The sequence below is a fragment of the Electrona antarctica genome (genome assembly GCF_951216825.1).
Source record: "Electrona antarctica genome assembly, chromosome: 20".
Lineage (NCBI taxonomy): Eukaryota > Metazoa > Chordata > Actinopteri > Myctophiformes > Myctophidae > Electrona > Electrona antarctica.
The window spans coordinates 2,571,791-2,596,594 of NC_136801.1; the positions used below are offsets into that span (position 1 = coordinate 2,571,791).

The 24,804-nt window shown below is 42.0% G+C and overlaps 1 protein-coding gene across 4 annotated transcripts in view; it reads left to right on the forward strand.

Annotated features, from left to right (window-relative positions):
- The first annotated feature begins 2,904 nt into the window (after positions 1 to 2,904).
- Positions 2,905 to 24,804, forward strand: part of LOC306912678 (uncharacterized protein) — a 53,473-nt gene continuing 31,573 nt past the window's right edge. Inside the window, exons 1-2 of one of the 4 annotated variants that reach the window (XM_079489080.1) lie at positions 2,905 to 3,010; positions 3,938 to 4,075. In XM_079489080.1, the coding sequence (XP_079345206.1) occupies positions 3,970 to 4,075 (106 nt within the window). In that variant the 5' untranslated portion in view covers positions 2,905 to 3,010; positions 3,938 to 3,969. Of the gene's footprint in view, positions 3,272 to 3,937; positions 4,076 to 10,864; positions 11,146 to 11,720; positions 11,853 to 24,804 lie in introns of those variants that run through there. The other 3 variants (XM_079489079.1, XM_079489076.1, XM_079489077.1) reach the window with 3 other exon arrangements.

Here is a 24,804-nt window from a genome sequence, read left to right on the forward strand (position 1 = left end):
GCCCAGCCTATTTAGTGTTTTATCCCGACACTGGGAAGGTAACTAAGCACAGATTGGTAAAGTTAATTCAAAGGAATGTCATTGAGGTTCAGACCCAAACAGATTGGGATGATGATTGCAGTGGGGGAAGGACTGTAAACCACCTCCCTGAAGATAGGGAAACTAACGAGACACAAGAACAAGAGGTTGTGGTTGAAATGAGTGATTTGGCAAATGTTCAGGCAGGTGAAGATGACCAAACCAGTGAGACACAGGAACAAGAAGCAGGGGAGATGGATGATTTGGTCAGTGCTCAGGCAGGTGACAGTGGCCAGAGTGCAACATATCCCAGAAGAAAAGTGAAACCACCTCAGTATTTAAAGGATTATGAGTGTCAAGTAAAATCTGATGACCTAGATGACATAACCTTTGATTATTGTTATAGAGTCATTTGTGATGTGCCACACACAGTAAAGCAGGCAATGGCATCACCTGACTCTAAGTTATGGGCAAGAGCTATGGATGAGGAAATTGAATCACTAAAGGAAAATGACACGTTGACCCTGACTAAACTGCCAGAAGGCAAAGAAGTAGTGGGGGGTAGATGGGTGTATGCTTTAAAAACAAATGCAGATGAATCTAAACAATTCAAGGCACGTTATGTAGCCAAAGGTTTCAATCAAAAAACAGGTGTGGATTATGAAGAGACTTTTTCACCAACGGCAAACCAGACTAGTGTGAGGGTATTGATGCAAAAGGCAGCACAAGAAAATATGATCTTACACCAAATGGACGTCAAAACGGCCTATTTGCATGCACCAATAGATTTTGAGATTTACATGAGACAACCAGAGGGATATGAAGTTACATCTGAGAATGGGGACATGCTGGTGTGTAAACTAAATAAATCTTTGTATGGTTTAAAACAATCAGGGAGAAATTGAAACAATTTTTAACTAAAAATCAATTTATTCAGAACCCAGTTGATTATTGTGTTTACACAAGGGAAATGAAGGATCAAAAGGTATTCATTTTATTTTGGGTCGATGATATAATAATTGCAGCAAGTGATGACAATGTGATGATTAATGTCAAAGAGATGCTTACAGCAAAATTCAGAATGAAAGACTTAGGCAAATTGAAACATTTCATTGGTATTGATTTTGAACAAGGTGAACATTATGTGACTATGTCACAAAGGAAATATGTTGACAAAATATTGACTAGATTTGACATGCAGGACTGCAAGCCAAGAACAACACCCTGTGAGGCAAAACTGAACTACACTGACAGCAGTGAGTCATTGGGGGATGTGAGAAAATACAGGGAAGTTGTGGGTAGTCTAATATACTTGACTACTTGTACCAGGCCAGATCTGAGTTTTGTAGTGGGAAAACTTTCACAATATTTTTCTAAACCAACAGAAGAGCAGTGGATCACAGTGAAACATGTGCTGAGATATCTGAAGGGAACCAGGGAAAAATTCTTATGCTATAGGAAATGTGAGGAACTAGGCTTGATAGCATATAGTGATGCAAACTGGGCAGAAGATGCAAGTGACAGACGTAGCACTAGTAGTTATTGTGTCAGCCTAAACCCAGAGGGCCCTTTGATTTCATGGAGGTCTAAAAAGCAATACACCGTAGCACTTTCAACTTGTGAAGCTGAGTACATGACTTTAGCGGCAACTCTACAAGAGTGTTTGTATTTGATTCAATTGTTACAATGTATTGATGGATTTCATTACATGCAGCCAAAGATTTACGAGGACAATCAAGGTACAATAGCGTTAGCTAAAAATCCTGTACAGAGACAGAGGTCAAAACATATTGACATAAGATACCACTTTGTAAGATCAACTGTCAATGATGGTAAAGTGATTCTCGAGGATTGTCCAACTGTGTCAATTGAAGAATTTTGAGGGTTTCATGTTTGGAGAGTAACATACAGTCCAAAGTTTTTTTTTTGTTTCTCTTTCAAGGGTTTTTTTTTCTTTTTTTCTATGTGTACCAATTCACGATCAAGTGGGGGTGTTGGAATGTATTAAGATGATCATTAATTGCCTGTGTATATATATATCATTGTATGTATATTTATATATATACCTTTATTGCCTGTATATCATTGTGGGTATGTTTATATATACTTTGAGTTAAGTTGTTTGTTTGACGCTATACACGCTAGCTTTGTTCAACAAACTTATTGGCGCAAGAGGCCCAATGTTATTTAATTCACCCAAAACATACATTTGTTTGTACAGCTGACGAACCGTCTTCTGTCCAGCGTCCTATTTGTAAGGGCTATAGAGCGTCGCAGTCCCGCCTCCTACCCTGGACCAGGAAATGAAACCCAATGCATTATTCTCATAGACATTTCTTAAAGTATTTATTTAAAGACGGTTACGCCGCGGACAAAGCCAACTCGAGTCGTGACAACTCATGACAACACAAACAATATTTTGGACCAAACAAATAATTAGAAAGAAGAAAAAAACGGCAGGTTACAACACTTTTTTTGTTGTTTTTCTTCTTTGTAATTATTTGTTTGGTCCAAAATATTGTTTGTGTTGTCATGAGTTGTCACGACTCGAGTTGGCTTTGTCCGCGGCGTAACCGTCTTTAAATAAATACTTTAAGAAATGTCTATGAGAATAATGCATTGGGTTTCATTTACTGGTCCAGGGTAGGAGGCGGGACCATAGATATATATACGCTCTATAGCCTATGCACTCCAGGGAACAGCATGTATCCATTTAGATAATTTGTTAATGTTAATATAAATACAAATACACATAATTTCATTAATTTGTGTTATACTTAATTTGTTTGAATGTGCAAAATACTCGTTTTTGTTTACTTACTTTAGAGGTTACTTTTATTCTGATTCTGAAGAGCTCGGCCACCAGAAGTCTTATCCATGTTCCCTTATCCGTGATAACTAGACACTGGTGAACAACGTGGCTGACGAACAAACAGAGCAGCGACATCGTGATACAGAATGTCTGTGTGATGATGATATACAGTTTGCCACGGTGAGTTTGCAGTACAACCCTTTGTGCAACTGCGTCTGAGATTATCGTTGCACGACAGTCTGTAAAGAGTGACAGACTGGCTAGTTGTGAAATCGGGAAGAATGTGCACATTATAGGTTCAAAGACGGTTTGTTTTGTAGGCTATGCTAACGCTAATGCTATAAGATAGCTTCAAGTACAGTCGAGACTCTGGACTAGAACAGTTTCCCCACTTTGGATGTGTTAAAGTGCGTTTTCTACCAGAATATGTCATCCGGGAAGGTATGTTTTTGTTTTATTCATTTACAATAATAATGCAAATTACAGTGTTGACCTGAAAGAGGTCTCAGACACTCTGCCATCTCTATTGCTCCAATCATCACCCACATAATAAACCTCTCCATCAAACAGGGACAGGTCCCGCAAGATTTCAAACTGGCCAAAATAACCCCCCTGCACAAGAAAGGTAGCAAATTAGACCCCAGCAACTACCGCTCCATTTCTATTCTTAGCTCCATCTAGAAAATGACGGAAAAAAGTCTATGAACAGGTTGAAAAGTATCTTGTAGCCTACAGTGTGTCTTGAGTGTACAGGGTTTGATAAGGTCAGATCAACATATGGAATGTCAGATCAGGTCAGCTCAGGCTCATATATGGAGATCTAAGGGTCCGGTATGGTGCAGCAGTCGCAGATCAGTTCCGCTGCGGCAAAAAAAAGAAAATTATCATTAATAAAGGATTTTTGACATTTGTGAATTGATTAATTATCGTCCATGACTATCACGATTGGCATCGCGATTAATTGAATAGTCACTTTTATTTTGCACCACTAGTGCCCACTGTTTGTACAACAGCAGTCTGTGGTACAACGCAGGGAGCGAACACAGCACACGTTGCAAACTTCAACGTCAACGTCCTTATTCTGTTCCTTCATTCCATTGACTCCAGACCGGTCTGTGGAGTCCAGCCTGCAGGTCAAGATGAGTTCTCCAGAAGCAGCCGGAACCATTTCTCCAGAGCCTCCAGCAGCAGGACGGGGGAAGAGACAGAGACGACTACCCCAGCACTTCCACGACTTTGACTTCGGTGAGTGGGTTTTAACTAGGGGACACTGGATCCCCTCATGGGGGGACAGAGTGGCTTTCCGATGCACCGCCATTCCGACTATACGTAACTTCCGCCTGCAGTTATGGACACGGTTAGTAATGTGGCGAGTCGGAATGGCGATTAGACATGCAAAAGTGTAGCTTTTCGGCAAAAAACGCCGTTTTCATTCCAAATATGTGTGATTTAACGGAATTTGCAATTCCGTTAAATGTTTTTTGTTCGTTGATTGATTCAACATAGAGTGCCACCGAAAAATAGCTTCCCATAGCTTGTTATTTTGCGTCCGAGTAGCGCTGTGTGCAGGCCGACTCGGCCAACAAAATACATCTCCCACGTGAAACCTCGTATATTCTTCGTCGTACGATGTGGTGTTGCATGATGAAAATAGCAGATTTACAAGCTCACAACGCGTCGCGTCCACCACACATTGTGAGCTTGTAGATCAGCTATTTTCAGCACATGGAAATATGCAGGCTGAAACCTTTCCCTTCACATTAAAAGCACATCAGCTTACACATGTTGTGGCTTCATTCCATATAAAGCAAAGACGGGCAAAGTTGGCAAGGATTATGAATTCGGTGGCATTTCACATTGCAAAAGGGTGCAGGAAGAGTGGGCACGTAAACATTGTGGGCACCTCAGTGTTAAATATCCTTATTGGCCATGTTGAGGTTGAACATACCCATGCAGAAGGTAAGGGGTGTGTCTCATTTCTGTTTCATATAGCCAAATGATAATAACGATATGGAAAAATGCACTATAGGTTAATTATAATAATTTCCTATAAAATGTAATGTTTATTTAATGCCATCATGCCCTGTGTGTGTGTGTGTGTGTGTGTGTGTGTGTGTGTGTGTGTGTGTGTGTGTGTGTGTGTGTGTGTGTGTGTGTGTGTGTGTGTGTGTGTGTGTGTGTGTGTGTGTGTGTGTGTGTGTGTTATTCATGGCTGTTACGATGGTGGTTGCGTCCATGGGAGCCGCCATGTTCCGACACACTACAGACCCCCTCTCCTCCCCTCCCCTGAAACAGGAGGGGAGGGGGAGGCAAGCTGATCCTGGGTCTTCATGCAGTGTGAAGTGTGATTCAGGCTGACTGGAGTTTTACGATCGTACAGAGCATGGGCGCCGCCATTAGGGATACTCTAAACACAAAGCGCCCCTCCCGCCCTGTTTCAGGAGGGGAGGGGGAGAGGCTTTTTCTTCTTTTTTTTAAAATCACGTGACCGGGGTGTTGTGGCATAGATCGGGGCAGCTTGATCTATTGTCCGGGTGGGTAGAAAGGTGATTGAAAGTAATCTCGAAATGCTCAAAACGTACAGTAGTTTCACGTGTCCCGCACCGGACCGAGGGCTAATTAAGAACGTAAATGTACGGTTCCCACATTCGATGTGTTAAGTGTAGTATAACCTTACAGTACGTTTTAACAGCGGGCGACAGCCAGACAAGTTTTCCGGAAGTGCATTATTTGTCTATGGGACCGGGAGACTACCGGCGATAGCAGGCGATGGTCGAAAAGTAGGCAGAACAACGTTGCGCGAATAGATACAAATAATTCATCTTTTTGGGCGATTAGTCAATGTGTCGGCCGATGCTCGTCCGCTGTTAAAACATACTGTGTGTCCCATAGACACTCCAACGGAAAGCACAGCTCTTTGATAGTGCTATACAGATACCAGTATGTCTGTATATTATTACATTTGTAATCATGGATTACTATTTTTATTTTCTTTATTGAGTCTCCCAGAGGTCGTTTTATGTGTTTCATGTGATCTCAGTGCACAAGTGAAGTACGCACATGGGAGCTCTGCCTCATGAACACTGTTGGAAATATGTATTTTGCTTAAATCGTACTAATGAACTTGTTTTTACGTTTCCAGAACCAGGGATTAAAGAAGAACAGGAGGAGCTACTTCAAAGACCAGAGGAGCCTGATGGGTCAATGTTGACAATACTAGCAGTGAAAAGTGAAGATGAGAATGAAGATATTTCTTCGCACGTTGTAGTTCAACATGAATCTGACACTGAAGACAGTGATTATCGGGAGGAGTCCAGTGAATCTCACACTGAAGACCGTGATTATCGGCAGGAGTCTAGTGACTCTGACACTGAAGACGGTGATTATCGGCAGGAGTCCAGTGAACCTGACACCGAAGACAGTGATTATCAGGAGGAGTCCGGTGGAGGTCAGTCAGTGTTAAACACAGGGACACAAACTACATTTGTGGGGAAACAGAGTTGGTACAGTTACTAAATACAAAAGCAGAATTTGAAAAACGCATTGACCGGGAAGCCTTAAGGCTCATACATAGTCTGGATTTTCGGTGGTGAGGTGACCACCGAACTACAACATGACGTCACGAGCCACGGTGAAGAGCAAACCACCGCCACCGCTCCAGCCCTTCTCTCTGTTTTTACTCACCACCGCTCAACGTTATTTCAGCTCCGGTGGTCAGCTCACCACCGAAAATCCAGACTATGAATAGGCCTTGAGTGCTCCCAAACAAGGAGTTTGTTTGATGATTGAAGCTTTTCAAGTTGTACCTGTACTCATTATTTTAAACCTGCCTATTCACCTCTCTCTCTCTCTCTCTCTCTCTCTCTCAGGTGTGAGGTCCCAGTCCCGGTCTTCAGAGACCCACACCTGGCACATCTGTACACATTGTGAAAAGGGTTTCATTACTGAAATTGGCCTTAAGACACACCTGTGTGTCACACATGTAGGAGAAAGACGTTTCCAATGTAATCATTGTGAAAAGCGTTTCAAACATCAATTTGACCTGAAATCACACCAGCATATCCACACTGGAGTAAAACCATTCCAATGTAAACGTTGCAACATGAGATTCACCCGGGCAAGTTCTCTAAAGAAGCACCAGATTATTCACAGTTACAGAGAAAGACCTTTCCAGTGTGAACATTGTGGCAAGAGTTTCACTGCGTTAGTACTACTGAAGCAACACCAGGTTTCCCACACAGGAGAAAAACCTTTCCAGTGTAAACAATGTGACAAGAGTTTTAGTAGATCAACTTATCTGAAGTTCCACCAGCGTTACCACACTGGAGAAAGACCATTCCACTGTACATATTGTGACAAACGTTTCATTCACGAAAGGGAGCTGAAGACACACCAGCGTATCCACACTGGAGAAAAACCTTTCCAGTGTAAACTTTGTGACAAGAGTTTCTGTCAGTTAACTTCTCTAAAATACCACCAGCATTGCCACACTGGAGACAAACCTTTGAAAAAGAGTTTCAGTCAGGTAACTTCCCACGAAAACCAAAGGGAAAATATAGCTGCAAGCAGCGATAAGGCGGGACCAAGAAAGAAGACAATACGCAATAAGAACAATATGCACAAATAAGACTGAAGAGCTGAGTTGTCAGCACCGTGATTTGAACACACAACCTTGTGGTTAAAATGCGAGAGCTCTACTGACTGAGCTACACAGACAATCAGTGACTACAATGTAAACAGGACAATCGTTCAGTGTGTTTGATAACAATCGTGTGTCCTCGTTTTCCTCGTTCATTATCCATTACTACAGTGTGTTCGCTGTTCTTGTTTTCACGTACAAAGTTCTCTTCAACTGGAATTTCAGATAATGGTCCATACATTGTGTGTAGAACGTTTCACGCAAATTGCTCAAAAAAACTGGCAGAAAATCAGGTATTAGCATTCTTCAAACTGCTCAAAATGGCGGAAAATCTGAGGGCGGAGCTTACTTTTCAAAGCGACAGATGTGTTCCCCATGAGTCAAGGAACATGTGGAAACAAGTGCCATGGATATTGGCTAAACGAGGCATAAGTTATGACTGTTCAAAGGTTTCATTTTCAAATAATTGCCATAGCGCCCCCCTTTGACCAATTGGAGTAAGACTGGTTACAGGCCTATTTGGCATGACCCTCTACCATACTGTAAAGTCGCATAAGCATATTACGCTGCATGTATGTATGAGGGGCAGAAGAAAAATGTTCACAAAACAGCAATTTTCATTGGCTCATAAAAACTTCTTTTTTTTCACTTTTCACAAAAGTATTACGATTTTTTGTCCGTATAGGTCCAAAGTTCACGTGTTTTCATGGATTTTGATCAAAGATCCTGGGAGGAGATTTTAACTGTTTTTCATATAATTCAAATTGATGGGTGATCTAAAGGTCAGAGGTCAAAAGTCAGAACACAAAACGGTCAAACGGTTCATGAGATATGTACGTTCAAAGTTTGCATTTTCAATTGAGTGCTATAGCGCCACCATTTGGCCAATCATGATGGACTTCGCATAGTCACCGTTTGGCATGGCGTTTCGCGAAAACCGACTGCACGGTTCAGCCAGAACAGCTATTTTTGGCAGAAGGAGGCGAAGAAGAAGAAGAAGAAGAAGGAGAAGAAAAAAAAACACAAAAACAATAAATGACCAAATTCACTGTGTGACTTCTTGGTCCCTTTAAAAAGTAAATAAATAGATAACGTGACTTTAAACAAGAAAAGCAGTTCCTGCAGAAACTGCGTGGGCTCGCTGAAAACCCACAATGTATGTGATGTACAGTAGAAAATGTATTGAAACTGAAGAAAAAGATTTATACAAAAATTAAAAAAGTGAAAAATAGTATAAAAAATTGTAAAAAGAAAAGTACAAGCATAAATAACTGCATAAAGCTGAACATGTTGAATTTTGATCTAAAATTCTGTCATTAAGTATACATGTGGAAGTACTAGGATGCTAAAATAAAATTGGCGGAATAAAGTACGGTAGGTAAAGTTATAACTGTCTACTAATGATTTATAATGCTTTACAAACAATGTATTCATGATGAATTAAGTATTCACTAAAGGAAAACAAATGCTAAATAGTGTATAGTTGAAACGTATAACTGTGTTTGTGAGTGAAGTTTAAAGACAATTACACAAACCAGAAGTAGGGAGCCAAAATTGGAAGTGGTATTCTTTCATGAACTTGAAGGCCGGTTGGTTGGTTGGTAGTTGGAGTTGGTTATTTTGCATGCTAGCATGCATGTTAGCATAGACGGTGTGCCTCTGGCAGCCAGGGGCCCCTGGGGGCCACATGGGTCAAGGGTCAAGGCCAACAATAAGACTTTGCCAATCGCTCGGCGGAGCGTTTGAAGAAAGTAACATTAGCCTTGCGGCTGAAGAATGACCTCTGGCCGTTGGCTGGACATCAGAAAGACCTTTTATAGAGACAAAGACATAACCATCGACTCAACATCAAAAGGTCTGTCATTTGATCACTTCTACCATGGCAACAGAACTGATGAAGTCACCCAATGTATCAGATAATCTAGATGTAAAATCTTTGTCTTTCCCTCTCTTTCTTTCTACTTTTCTATCACTTTGAGGAGCGTATTAATTAGCCCAATATCCAATTAATAATTTAAATAATCTTATCTGTGATGAAAGCATTACTCCTGCATTAAAACATGGCTGTGTTTAATAAACTAAGAGAAATATTGAATATCCACTTGCAGTTATTTCATCCTGTCAAGTACTTAATAAATGATTTCGGATTAGAAATATGTAACTCTCTTGTCTTGATTTATGCATTCATCTGAATGGAATCATGTTGACACTGCTTAACTCATTTACCGCCAACATCACCATCTTGTGTACTGAATTGTGTACTTGAGTATTCAGTATTTAAGTCCGACATCATTTTGTAGTGCTACGTTATGTCCGGGTCCAAGTGGCACCAGCTCCCGTCCGCATCTCATTTTAAATAGAATATCTAAACGCGTGAATCTTTTTACAATGATGTTATTTTTCAGAAAGGAAGCCATTGAGGGTTAAAATGGGTCTTAATGCTTCCAACTCGAGTAGAATTATTAATGTTTTGTACGTGTCCATGACAAAGAAAATGTATGATGTGGAGACAATAAAGACTATTATTATCATTATTATTGAAGGTGGTAACAGTCCATTTGCTCAGTACAATATTTCGGGGGCATATTTAGAATGTGTGCAGGCTTGCGTATGTTGAATCTAGTTTGCAATTAATGAGGATTTAGTTGACACAATGAAATAAAATGGCGATAGTATCCAGTGTGGGGTAGACGGCCTGTCACAGCCATATTTGGGAGAGCAGCAGCTTTGTTGTTGCGAGGAAAGCGGTAAAATGAGACTTTCGTGGTTGTTTTCGTCTCATATTTAGTCCGACGGAGCGTCACAGTATAACTCTATGGGGACACAAAAGTGACACAAAAGTAGGACCCAGAAGTATCTCTGGAGGGGGTGCTCAGTCACGGATAAAATACTGAATAGGAAAAACATCGGCTAATAGTCCTGTGGTGCCTCCCAGAGGGGAGAAGGGAAAAGAGTGTGGTTTGGATGAGAGGGGTCTTTTAATATGCCTCTCGCCCTACGCAGACATCTCTGGCGCTGTAGGTCCTCACTACATGTAGGTCAATGTTATTTAATTCACCCAAAACATACATTCGTTTGTACAGCTGACAAGAAGAACCGTCTTCTGTCCAGCGTCCTATTTGTACAGGCTATAGGCCTATGAACTCCAGGGAAGTGAGGGAACAGCATGTATCCATTTAGATCATTTGTTAATGTTAATATAAATACAAATAGGCCTACACATAATTTCATTAATTTGTGTTATACTTAATTTGTTTTAATGTGCAAAATAATCGTTTTTGTTTACTTACTTTAGAGGTTACTTTTATTCTGAAGAGCTCGGCCACCGGAAGTCTTATCTATGCTCCCTTATCCGTGATAACTAGACACTGGTGAACAACGTGGCTGACGAACAAACAGAGCAGCGATGATATACAGTTTGCAGTACAACCCTTTGTGCAACTTGCGTCTGAGATTATCGTTGCACGACAGTCTGTAAAGAGTGACAGACTGGCTAGTTGTGAAATCGGGAAGAATTTGCACATTGTAGGTTTAAAGACGGTTTGTTTTGTAGGCTATGCTAACGCTAATGCTATAAGATAGCTTCAAGTACAGTCGAGAGACTCTGGACTAGAACAGTTCCCCCACTTTGGATGTGGTAAAGTGTGTTTTCTACTAGAATACGTCATCCGGGAAGGTATGTTTTTGTTTTATTCACTTGCAATAATAATGCAAATTACAGTGTTGACCTGAAATAGGTCTCAGACACTCTCTCATCTCTATTGCGCCAATCATCACCCACATAATAAAAGTCCCCCAAGATTTCAAACTGGCCAAAATAACCCCCCTGCACAAGAAAGGGAGCAAATTAGACCCTGGCAACTACCGCTCTATTTCTATTCTTAGCTCCATCTAGAAAATTACGGAAAAAGTAGTCTATGAACAGGTTGAAAAGTATCTTGTACAGTGTGTATTGAGTGTAGGCCTACAGGGTTTGATAAGGTCAGATCAACATATGGAATGTCAGAACGGGAAGGACTTTATTATTATCATTAATAAAGGATTTTTGACATTTGTGAATTGATTAATTATCGTCCATGACTATCACAATCGGCATCGCAATTAATTGAATAATCACTTTTATTTTGCACCACTAGTGCCCAATGTTTGTACAACGGCAGTCTGTGGTACTACGCAGGGAGCGAACACGGCACACGTTGTAAACTTCAACGTCAACGTCCTTATTCTGTTCCTTCATTCCATTGACTCCAGACCGGTCTGTGGAGTCCAGCCTGCAGGTGAAGATGAGTTCTCCAGAAGCAGCCGGAACCATTTCTCCAGAGCCTCCAGCAGCAGGACGGGGGAAGAGACAGAGACGACTACCCCAGCACTTCCATGACTTCGGTGAGTGGGTTTTAACTAGGGTGACTGTGGCTCAAGAGGTAGAGCAGGTCGTCCAATGATCCATGGGTCGGTGGTTTGAATCCTGGCTCCTCCTGGCTACATGTCGAAGTGTCCTTGGGCAAGACACTGAACCCCAAATTGCTCCCGATGTGCTGGTTGGTACCTTGCATGGCTTCCGCCGCAATCGGTGTATGAATGTGTGTGTGAATGGGTGAATGTAATGCACAATCTATGTAAAGCGCCTTGGATAAAGGCGCTATATAAATGCACCATTTACCATTTTAACTAGGGTGGGTTTTAACTAGGGGACGGGGAGTGCACCACCATTCCGACTATACGTAGCTTCCGCCTGCAGTTGTGGACACGGTTAGTAATGTGGCGAGTCCGAATGGCGATTAGACATGCAAAAGTGTAGCTTTTTGGCAAAAATCGCCGTTTTCATTCCAGATTTGTGTGATTTTTGCAATTCCTGTTAAATGTTTATTTTTTTTGGGGGGGGGGGGGGCTCCGACCTAAAGATTCGCACATGCTACTTAATTTCTTAACACAATCAGTGCCGGAAGTCCTTCAAAATAGGAGCTCTGGGGTGCTGGAACAACATGGCCGCTTTTACTCGGACACCCATGACCCGGAAACAATCCACTAAAAAAAGTTTACTTTACATAGCTAGCTTACATTGCGATCGTTTTAATTTATACGATATATGATCCAAAAAGCGTTCATATAATTAAGCGCCAGTATATCGATCCTTAATACCACGGAGAGCGCCCTGGATTAAGAGAGACGAGTCATTCTTTCCGCCGTGCTAACGGCCAAGTCAATGGTAAGCTAACAATTGCCTAGAGTGTAGCATACGGTAGCCGAAAGGCGAACTGACAAATACAAAAAAGGTAAAAATTTAGAATATTCTCATCTCGCCCCGTATCATTGAGGATGCGCTAAGACGTGTGAGGACGTCGGATGTACGCGTCGATTGGGACCCCTAGGACGTGTGGCGACGTCCTATGTACGGAATTGGTTAACCGTTTCCGTCCATAGGACGTCGCCACACGTCCTAGGGAATGGAACCGGGAGTTGCCTACGACGTCTGAGGACGTCCTAGCGTGTCCTCAGTGATACGGGGCGAGATAAGAATATTCTGAATTTTTCCCTTTTTTTAATTTGTCAGTCAGCCTCTCGGCTACCGTATGCTCCGCTCTGTCCCCATGTTAGCTTATCATTGAGTTGAAGAATGACTCGTTTCTCCTAATCCAGGGCGCTCTCCGTGGTGTTGAACGGATCGATATGCTGGCGCTTCATTTCTGCTCCTCACCCGTCTCTCCCGCAAAATATGAACGCTTTTTGGATCATATATCGTATAAACTAAAACCATCGCAATATAAGACAGCTATGTAAAGTGAACTTTTTTTAGTAGATTGTTTCCGGGTCACGGCTTTCCGAGTAAAAGCGGCCATGTTGTTCCGCCCCCCCAGAGCTCCTATTTTGAAGGACTTCCGGCACTGATTGTGTTAATGTGCGAGTAAAATTTTAACGAGGTTGAACCGGTGTTGCTTATTGCTTTCACTCCCCGCCTCAACCATGAAGCACAGGCGTTAATAAAATATTACTTTATTCTCGCTCATTCCGCCTCCTCTCGCCTCCTCTCTCTCGTTCTCGCTCGCTCCTTCTCTCTGCCTGCCTGACTGAGTGCCTGTCTGTCTGAACCGGTCTGAACACGTGAGTCCAACAGCGGCGGCGCGCTCACTGATCAACCCCGAAAAAAAAGAAACAAATATTTCAGCATCAGCTCTACACTTAAGTTTCCCTGGAGCGCTCACTCAGCACACATTTTACAACTGGGATGATGATGCTGTCGCTGAATCCACGGAGACAGCAGACACACAACATATGGGGGACTGCGCCTCGTCCCCGACCCCAAACGCGGTAAACTTGTTGTTGATTGATTCAACATAGAGTGCCACCGAAAAATAGCTTCCAATGGCTTGTTATTTTGCGTCGAGTAGCGCTGTGTGCAGGCCGACTCGGCCAGCAAAATACATCTCCCACGTGAAACCTGGTATATTCTTCGTCGTACGATGTGGTGTTGCATGCTGAAAATAGCAGATTTAAAGCTCACAACGCGTCATGTCCACCACACATTGTGAGCTTGTAGATCAGCTATTTTCAGCACATGGAAATATGCAGGCTGAGACGTTCAGAAACTTTTCCCTTCACAATAAAAGCACATCAGCTTTCACATGTTGGGGCTTCATTCCATATAAAGAAAAGACAGGGGCAAAGTTGGCATGGATTATGAATTCGGTGGCATTTCATATTGCAAAAGGGTGCAGGAAGAGTGGGCACGTAAACATTGTGGGCACCTCAGTGTTAATATAATAATATCTTTATTGGCCATGTTGAGGTTGAACATGCCCATGCAGAAGGTAAGTGGTGTGTCTCATTTCTGTTTCATATAGCCAAATGATAATAACCATATGGAAAAATGCACTATAGGTTAATTATAATAATTTCCTATAGTATTGTGTGTGTGTGTGTGTGTGTGTGTGTGTGTGTGTGTGTGTGTGTGTGTGTGTGTGTGTGTGTGTGTGTGTGTGTGTGTGTGTGTGTGTGTGTGTGTGTGTGTGTGTGTGTTGCACTGTAGTGTTATTCATGGCTGTTACGATGGTGGTTGCGTCCATGGGAGCCGCCATGTTCCGACACACTACAGACCCCCTCTCCTCCCCTGAAACAGGAGGGGAGGAGGGAGAAACCGGGGGGGAGGCAGGCTGATCCTGGGTCTTCATGCAGTGTGAAGTGTGATTCAGGCTGACTGGAGTTTTACGATCGTACAGAGCATGGGCGCCGCCATTAGGGATACTCTAAACACAAAGCGCCCCTCCCGCCCTGTTTCAGGAGGGGAGGGGGAGAGGCTTTTTATTTTATTTATTTTGTATTATTCCGGAAGTGCATTATTTGTCTATGGGACCCGGCGACTACCGGCGGTAGCAGGCGAACAGGCGATGGTCGAAAAGATACAAATGATTAATCTTTTTGGGCGATTAGACGATGTGTCGGCCGATGCTCGTCCGCTGTTAAAACTTACTGTGAGTCCAATAGACACTCCAAAGGAAAGCACAGCTCTTTGATAGTGCTATACAGATACCAGTATGTCTGGTATCTGTCAATGTTGACAATGGGTCAATGTTTGACAGATACCAGGGTCAATGTGGTATCTGACCCTGGTATCAGATACCAGGGTCCCATGGGTCAATGTTGACAATACTAGCAGTGGAAAGTGAAGATGAGAATGAAGACATTTCTTCGCATTTTGTACTTCAACTTGAATCTGACACTGAAGACAGTGATTATCGGGAGGAGTCCAGTGAATCTCACACTGAAGACCGTGATTATCGGCAGGAGTCCAGTGACTCTGACACCGAAGACAGTGATTATCGGGAGGAGTCCGGTGGAGGTCAGTCAGTGTTAAACACAGGGACACAAACTACATTTAGGGGGAAAACATAGTTGGCACAGTTACTAAATACAAAAGCAAATTTTGAAAAACAAAGTATTAACCCGGGAAGCCTTAGTGCTCCCAAACAAGGAATTTGTTTGATGATGGAAGCTTTTCAAGTTGTACCTGTACTCATTATTTTTAACCTGCCTATTCACCTCTCTCTCTCTCTCTCTCTCTCTCTCTCTCTCTCTCAGGTGTGAGGTCCCGGTCTTCAGAGACCCACATCCTCCACATCTGTACACATTGTGAAAAGGGTTTCATTACTGCAATTGGCCTTAAGACACACCTGTGTGTCACACATGTAGGAGAAAAACGTTTCCAATGTAATCATTGTGAAAAGAGTTACGGACATAAAGGTTGCCTAAAGAGACACCAGCATATCCACACTGGAGAAAAACCATTCCAATGTAAACATTGCAACATGAGATTCCACCGGGCAGGTGAAATGAAGAACCACCAGATTATTCACAGTTACAGAGAAAAACCTTTCCAGTGTGAACATTGTGGCAAGAGTTTCACTATGTTAAAACTACTGAAGCTACACCAGGTTACCCACACAGGAGAAAAACCTTTCCAGTGTAAACAATGTGACAAGAGTTTTAGTACATCAGCTTATCTGAAGCAACACCAGCGTTACCACGCTGGAGAAAGACCATTCCACTGTACACATTGTGACAAACGTTTCATTATCAAAAGGGAGCTGAAGACACACCAGCGTATCCACACTGGAGAAAAACCTTACAAGTGTAAACTTTGTGACAAGAGTTTCTGTCAGTTAACTTCTCTAAAATACCACCAGCGTTGCCACACTGGAGACAAACCTTTGAAAAAGAGTCGGGTAACTTATCCGAAAACCAAAGGGAAAAAAGTAAATAAACAGACTTTAAACTAGAAAAGCAGTTCCTGTAGAAACTGTGTGGGCTCGCTGAAAACCCACAATGTATGTGATGTACAGTAGAAAATGTATTAAAGCTGAAGAAAAAGATTTATAAAAAATTAAAAGAAGTGGAAAAATAGTATAAAGATTTGTAAAAATATTTAAATAACTGCATAAAGCTGAACATGTTGATGTTTGATCTAACATTCTAGCATAAAGTATGTGGAAGTACTATCTAGGATGCTAAAATAAAATTGGCGGAATAAAGTACGGTAAGTAAAGTTATAACTAATGATTTATAATGCTTTACAAACAATGTATTCATGATGAATTAAGTATTCACTAAAGGAAAACAAATGCTAAATAGTGTATAGTTGAAACATATAACTGTTTGTGAGTGAAGTTTAAAGACAATTACACAAACCAGAAGTAGGGAGCCAAAATTGGAAGTGGTATTTTTTCATGAAATTGAAGGCCGGTTGGTTGGTTGGAGTTGGTTATTATTTTGCATGCTAGCATGCATGTTAGCATAGATGGTAGAGCGACGGTGTGCCTCTGGCAGCCAGGGGCCACATGGGGCCCCTGGTGTTCTATTAGGATGGAAGGCCCCTGAACACTGTTTGTGTCAGGTTAGGTGTGGCTCAGAGCGACGGTGCGCCTCTGGCAGCCAGGGGCCACATGGGTCAAGGGTCAAGGCCAACAACAAGACTTTGCCAATCACTCGGCAGAGCGTTTGAAGAAAGTAACATTAGCTTTGTGGCTGAAGAATGACGTTGGCTGGACATCAGAAAGACCTTTTAATAGAGACATAACCATCGACTCAACATCAAAAGGTCTGTCATTTGATCACTTCTACCATGGCAACGGAACTGATGAAGTCACCCAATGTATCAGATAATCTAGATGTCTATGTAAAATCTTTGTCTTTCCCTCTCTTTCTTTCTACTTTTCTATCACTTTGAGGAGCGTATTAATTAGCCCAATATCCAATTAATCATTTAAATAATCTTATCTGTGATGAAAGCATTACTCCTGCATTAAAACATGGCTGTGTTTAAACTAAGATAAATATTGAATATCCACTTGCAGTTGTTTCATCCTGTCAAGTACTTAATAAATGATTTCGGATTAGAAATATGTAACTCTCGTCTTGATTTATGCATTTATCTGAATGGAATTATGTTGACACTGCTTAACTCATTTACCACCAACATCACTATCTCGTGTACTGAATTGTGTACTTGAGTATTCAGTATTTAAGTCTGACGTCATTTTGTAGTGCTACGTTACGTCCGGGTCCAAGTGGCACCAGCTCCCGTCCGCATCTCTAGTGCAAAATTCTGCAGCAAGGCTATTGACCAACACCAGGAGGTGTGAACACATTACGCCAGTACTGGCCTCCCTGCATTGGTTGCCAGTACATTTCAGAATTGATTTTAAGATTTTACTGACTACTTTTAAAGCTGTGCGAGGGCTGGCCCCAAACTACATTTTAGCTATGTTACAGCCCTACGACCCCACACGTACCCTCAGATCAGCAGGCAGGGGTCTACTGACTCCTTTTAAAACAAAACACATTACCACGGGTGATAGGGCCTTCACAGCCCGGGCACCGAAACTATGGAATGCCCTACCCCAGAACCTGAGGGATGCACCCTCAGTGGCTGTTTTTAAAAAACTTTTAAAAACCTTTCTTTTTACACAGGCTTTCCCATAGATAGCCTGTTTATTGTTTATTATGTGGTGTTATGTTATTTTATTTATTGTCCGTTCAATGATTTAAACAATGTTTTTTTGTTGTTGTTGTTGATTTATCCTACAAACGACCTCTATTGTACTGTATTTTATATGCAATGTAAAGCACTTTGTGAATTTTGTTCTGAAAAGCGCTCTATAAATAAAGTTTATTATTATTATTATTATTATCTCATTTTAAATAGAATATCTAAACGCGTGAATCTTTTTACAATGACATTATTTTTCAGAAAGGAAGCCATTGAGGGTTAAAATCTTAATGCTTCCAACTCGAGTAGAATTAATAATGTTTTGTACAAGTGTCCATGACAAAGAAAATATATGATGTGGAGACAAAGACTATTATTATCATTATTATTGAAGGTGGTAACAGTCCGTCCATTTGCTCAGTATATTGCTCAGTAATATTTCGGGGGCATATTTAGAATGTGTGCAGGCTTGAGTATGTTGAATCTAGTTTCCAATGAATGAGGATTTGGTTGACAACTTGACACAATTAAATAAAATGGCGATAGTATCCAGTGTGGGGTAAACGGCCTGTCACAGCCAGATTTGGGAGAGCAGCAGCTATGTTGTTGCGAGGAAAGTGGTAAAATGAGACTTTCGTGGTTGTTTTCGTCTAAGATTTAGTCCGACACAGAGCGTCACAGTATAACTCTATGGGGACACAAAAGAAGGACCCGGAAGTATCTCTGGATGGGGCGCTCACGTCACGGCTAAAATACTGAATAGGAAAAACATCGGCAGCAGTTCAGTGGAATGACTTGCCTTCCAGCCTCAAGTTGATCAGATGGTTGGCTGATAACATGACCTAATTTTTAAATCCATGTACTGACCGGAAACAAGCCTAACGACTTTCCTGTGTATGTATCCTTTTGAATTAATGTTCAATAAAGTTTTCAATTAATCAAGCAATACTGCAGGACTGCCACTTTCAATGCAACAACTTTTTATTTTAAGTTTCTCCCACAGAGTCAAGAAGTGATAAACCGCTATGTAACATTTCCCGCAAATTAGATTAGATTCAATGTATTGTCACTGCACATAGTATACAAATACTTTGACAATGAAATGAAGGGTGAGAAGTGCAATACAGTAATGCAGTAAATGAGAGAATAAATACAGACATTCGCACTGTCATTGGGGAGGGGCAGAGTTCAGCAGGGAGACAGCAACAGGAAATAAGCTGTTCCTGAGAGCCAATAGTCCCGTGGCGCTTCCCAGAGGGGAGAAGGGAAAAGAGTCTGTGGTTTGGATGAGAGGGGTCTTTTAATATGCCTCTCGCCCTACGCAGAATCTCTGGCGCTGTAGGTCCTCACATGTAGGTCAATGGGCCTCATGCGCCAACCGTTCTTAAGAAGTTCTTAAGAGGAAATTTGTTCTTAGACCCACTTAGGAAGTTTTTAAGAAGGTTTTGGGATCCCTCAATCTTTTCTTAGCTGTGATTTGTTCGTAGGTAAGAACAGAATCTACGCACACTGTGGGGCACTCTTAGGATGCCTTTTTCGTTCTTAACACTTTGATTGCTGCAAGATCTCAACAGGCCTATTTGGATGTTGCTGCCGTTTAACATTGCACAAAGGCCTTGTTCGGGGGCCCACAGTAAAATGTTCTCTTATAGCGAGAATCACACGCCTACATCAAAAGAAAGCTGAACTTGTCCACTTCAATTAAAAAAATACATTTTGATTTTACCATGTTCCATTCTGGAGATATTGACCTTTTTGCAACACCTGCATTTGCCTGGAAGTGGTTATCTTGAACAGCGAGCAGAGTTATGGATGGTTTAAAGTCAGAGACATTGACAGGCAGATATAAAATTGAACCCAATAAATATCCTATACATCCTATACACCGAATGAAAGCCCTGAATGTGTACTTTTACGAGGAAAACAGTAAACATTGATCCCATCTACAGTTAGACAGTAATTGGTTATTGAATGCAGCTTGTGCCCACCAGATAACTTCAGAGAAGACATGGACGTGAACTCCTCAATATTCACAAAATAAGGCCTATAGCGACATATAAATACTATATACCGTATGAAACAGAAGACTCTCTGCTTTCATAAGGAAAAAAATTGTACTGTAATAATAAAAAAATCACACCCCTGTGAAGTGAGCAGTGCAACTCTACTTCTCTACTTATTCACTACAGCTCGCTATATACGGACTGAGGCAGAAAGTCATGTAAACCTTTTATTTACAGTTTGGTCTGTAAACTTCTACTGTAATAATAAAAATCACACCCCTGTGAAGTGAGCGTTGCAACTGTTCTGTACTTATTCACTACAGCTCGCTATATACGGACTGAGACAGAAAGTCATGTAAACCTTTTATTTACAGTTTGGTCTGTAAACTTCTACTGTAATAATAAAAATCACACCCCTGTGAAGTGAGCGGTGCAACTGTTCTTTATAGTTGCGCGGTGCAACTGTAGAGAACAGTTGCACCGCTCACTTCACAGGGGTGTGATTTTTATTATACGGTATATAGTATTTATATGTCGCTATAGGCCTTATTTTGTGAATATTGAGTTCGGGTCCATGTCTTCTCTGCAGTTATATCTGGTGGGCGCAATGTGCATCCACCCAGTATCCAATTTATGACAAACTGTACATGGGATCAATGTTTTCTCTTTTCCTCGTAAAAGTACACATTCAGGGCTTTCATTCGATGTATAGGATGTATAGCATATTTATTGTGTTTATTGTTATATCTGCCTGTCAATGTCTGACTATAAACCTTCATAACTATGCTTTCTTTTTGATGATGATTGCCGCCTCGCCTAATCTATCTCACTGCTTTCATTGTTTTGATCGCAGTAACATTGGGGGGGGGGTCATGGGCACATTGGGCAGCAAAAGTCTTGATCCGTACGGCTATAAAAAGTCCCATTCCACCGTTCGGTTCAGAACTATAGTATAACGGCGAGACGCGTTGTCATCAGCTGATTTTGTTTTTCAAGCTAGTGTAGGGGAACATGCCTGGGCATGCTAGCCTGGCACGGCCAGACTCATAGCGAGGGTTCACTGATGTTTCCTCCGGGGAAGAATCTTCAGTGAATCCCCGCTATGAGGCTGGCCAAGCCAGGCTATGGGCATGCAGCTTGGGGGCGATGGAGGGGGAAAAAAGCGTCACCCGGCTGTGATGTCGACGAGAAGGAAAAAATGACTTCCACAGATGACAACACCACGGTTTAGGTCGCGGAAAAGTTCGTTATACATTACACCCGGGTCGATTACGTCCCCGACGCGTTCATTGCGGTCTTATCACTACAATTATAATGAATAAAAAAGCGTTACAATCACACGTCTGAGCGATCTCCGATTATGACGGCTCTGCATGGCGATACGTGATCCACCAACGGAACACTGTCTTGTCGTGGCGGCCCCTCGATACTGTGGCTAGTTCGTAGTATTGTAGGCTCGGGGATCGTTTGGTCGCTACAGTATGAAGAAGGAAACATGCATCTGTCCATGTGTGTTGCAGATGTTATGCATTGCAATGCCGATCTGGTGCATATGTGTTTAGGCAATAGGCAGCGTTCCGTTCAGCGTTCAACTGGCTTCTACACGTAAAGCGGCCAGCCCTCCTGTTTTCAGGAGGGGAGGGGGGTTTTTGTTTTTTGTTTTTTTTTCTGATCACGTGAGCGGGAGTAAGCAGCAATGATAGGGCGATGGTTCTTCATTGTCCGGGTGGGTAAAAAGATGAATGAAAGTATTCTATAAAAAAGTGATTGAAACGTATTGATACGTGATCCGCACCCGACGTTTGATTAATTGATAACGTATTGATACGCGATCCGCGTTGGGACCTCAAGGGGTCCTTGAGGAAGTTCCAGGCAGTCCACAGCAAAATATGGAATATTTTACCACTTTAATCCCATTTTATACTATAACTATACTATAACGCGTCCCATTACTGCCCATTTTGAGCTTGTAGATCGGCTATTTTCAAAACATTTTGATAAATCTTCAAAACATTACCCTAGCAGAAAATATTTTCATATGGGGGTCTGCAGAATGCATGTCAATTTGGGGGTCCTTGACATGAAAATGTTTGAGAACCACTGGTTTAGAGTTCACAACCCAACCCAAACAAACGCACCATACCCACCACATAACACCACCCCGCCATCACCCCCCCCCCCCCCCCAGTTGACTATTGTGAGATAAATAATAAAATACATTCATGAATATTGAAAATATTAAAATATTGAAATATTGAAAATGTGAACATTTCTGTTCACTTCAGTACCTCCACAGTATTATTGATTTGTAATGTTTGGAGTCTGGTGTTCCACCATATTTAGACTTTAGTTTAGGTATTCTTGACTTCACTCAACTTTATTTCTATGTGTGAGGTCCTGTGAGCTGCAATCACACACAGGTGTGACTGCAGGCAAGGCCATGGAGTCATGCAAAACTACACCCACCTGGGTGAACACAGGTAGGGAAGTGAATTCCCAATGCCTTATATGGGATTGGTGGGGCGGTTCCCTATGGTAATTAGGATGCTAATTAGGATATGTGGGGCGTCTACCTATGATAATTTGAATGAACTGGCACACCCCTTCAAGTTACGAGGATTTGGATTCATCATCATAAGAACATGCTTACGAGAGCTTGCATTACGGTGTGTTTTTGTTGGCCCACCTACAAGTCTAGCATTGCATTGCATTGGGGTAGCATGCTTGGCGGCATGGGTTGTGGACGTCGTAGCTGGTGCCGGTTGATTTGGAGAGAGACATGACCAGTCGGACTCAGAGGGACATGGATAGTCAGCGTCGGCGTGCTGAGAGGAGGAAGATATCGACTGATCCGTGGTCGGATCGCTCAGAAGATGAAGAGGAAATAGGCGAGGTGCAAACACAAGAGATGACAACAGATGAAGATATGCGTGGAGCTGACAATAAAAGGAAAAGGAGTCTGACTAATTCAGAGAGTGACCATGGGCAAGACGGGTGTTTTGATGTCGGGATGAGAGCAGTGAGTCAAATTGATGGCATCTTTAGTGAGCCACAGGTGGTGGGAAAGTTTGTTGAGGAGAAGGTAGGAAAAGTGAAGTCAGTAAGGATCAGCAGAACGGGATTGGTGATCATACAATGCATGGACGGTGGTCAGGTGAATAACGTTCTGAGAATTGAGTCATTTCGTAAATGCCCAGTGACCACAATGCGACTGAGAGGTTCTGGAAGGAGGATAAAGGGAGTGATCAGTGGAGTCCCACTGTCTGTAAAATCAGATGCATTTATTGATGTTGACGGAGTTTGTGATGCAAAACGGCTCACACGGTTCAGAGAGGGGGAAAGAGAGGAAACCAAGTCGGTGTGCCTGACTTTTGAAGGGGACACGATACCAGAGCGAGTATATTGCAACCACATGAGTTTCAGTTATTTGAGAGAGCACCACTCAGGTGCTTCTGTTGCCAACAGTATGGACACGTCGCTGCAGTTTGCAGGGGAAATAAAAGATGTGCGAGGTGTAGCGAGGAAAACTGCAAGGGTTGTACTGACGAACCGGTAAAGTGCCTGCACTGCAAGGGAGAACATTTCACGGGGGCAGGTCAGTTTCCAAGGAAGGCAAAGGAAATTAAAGTGAGCACGATCAGAACGGGAAAGAGGGAAATGTCCTATGCCGAAGCAGTGAAGAGAGTGGAGGAGAGTGAAGAAAGGAGGGAGACGGGATTGGAAGAGCGACAGCAGGAAAGGAAAAATCAGCAGAGCCTGAGGGTATCTGTATGGACAGAAAATGCTTTTTGGCATTTATCGCGATGGTTATAAACTGTGCAGTGGAGATCAAAGGAAAATCGGAAAGAATAAAGATGACCCTGGAAGCAGCAAGAAGATTTCTGAAGGTGGATGACGTCAGGGGAGAGGATCTGGACATTCTGTTGAGGGAGGGAATCATGCCGGCTACTCCCGGCCCTTGAGTAGGAGGACAGGAGGACTAACAGAGCCGATCGATGAGTACTTTATTTACTTATTTATTTTTTAGAGGAAGAGGAGTCATAGTTAAGATCATTAGTGATCCAAGAGCTGGATCACTAGTCAGCGGTAATGCACCAAAACCTGGTTGCCAACTGCCGTAAAACAAAAAGAAGAAGAAGAAGAAGAACATGCTTACGAACAATTCTGCCTACTTAAGAACGTTTCATGAATCTGACTGGACTTCTCTTAGGAATTCACTTAGGAAGAAATGTAAGAGGAAAAGTTAGGAACTTATTGGCGCATGAGGCCCAATGTTATTTAATTCACCCAAAACATACATTTGTTTGTACAGCTGACACGAAGAACCGTCTTCTGTCCAGTCCTATTTGTAAGGGCTATAGCCTATGCACTCCAGGGAACAGCATGTATCCATTTAGATAATTTGTTAATGTTAATATAAATACAAATACACATAATTTCATTAATTTGTGTTATACTTAATTTGTTTTAATGTGCAAAATAATCGTTTTTGTTTACTTACTTTAGAGGTTACTTTTATTCTGAAGAGCTCGGCCACCAGAAGTCTTATCCATGTTCCCTTATCCATGATAACTAGACACTGGTGAACAACGTGGCTGACGAACAAACAGAGCAGCGACAACGTGATACAGAATGTCTGTGTGATGATGATATACAGTTTGCAGTACAACCCTTTGTGGAACTTGCGTCTGAGATTATCGTTGCACGACAGTCTGTAAACTAAAGAGTGACAGATTGGCTAGTTGTGAAATCGGGAAGAATGTGCACATTATAGGTTCAAAGACGGTTTGTTTTGTAGGCTATGCTAACGCTAATGAAATGAAATGAAATGAAATCTATATTTACCCAGGGT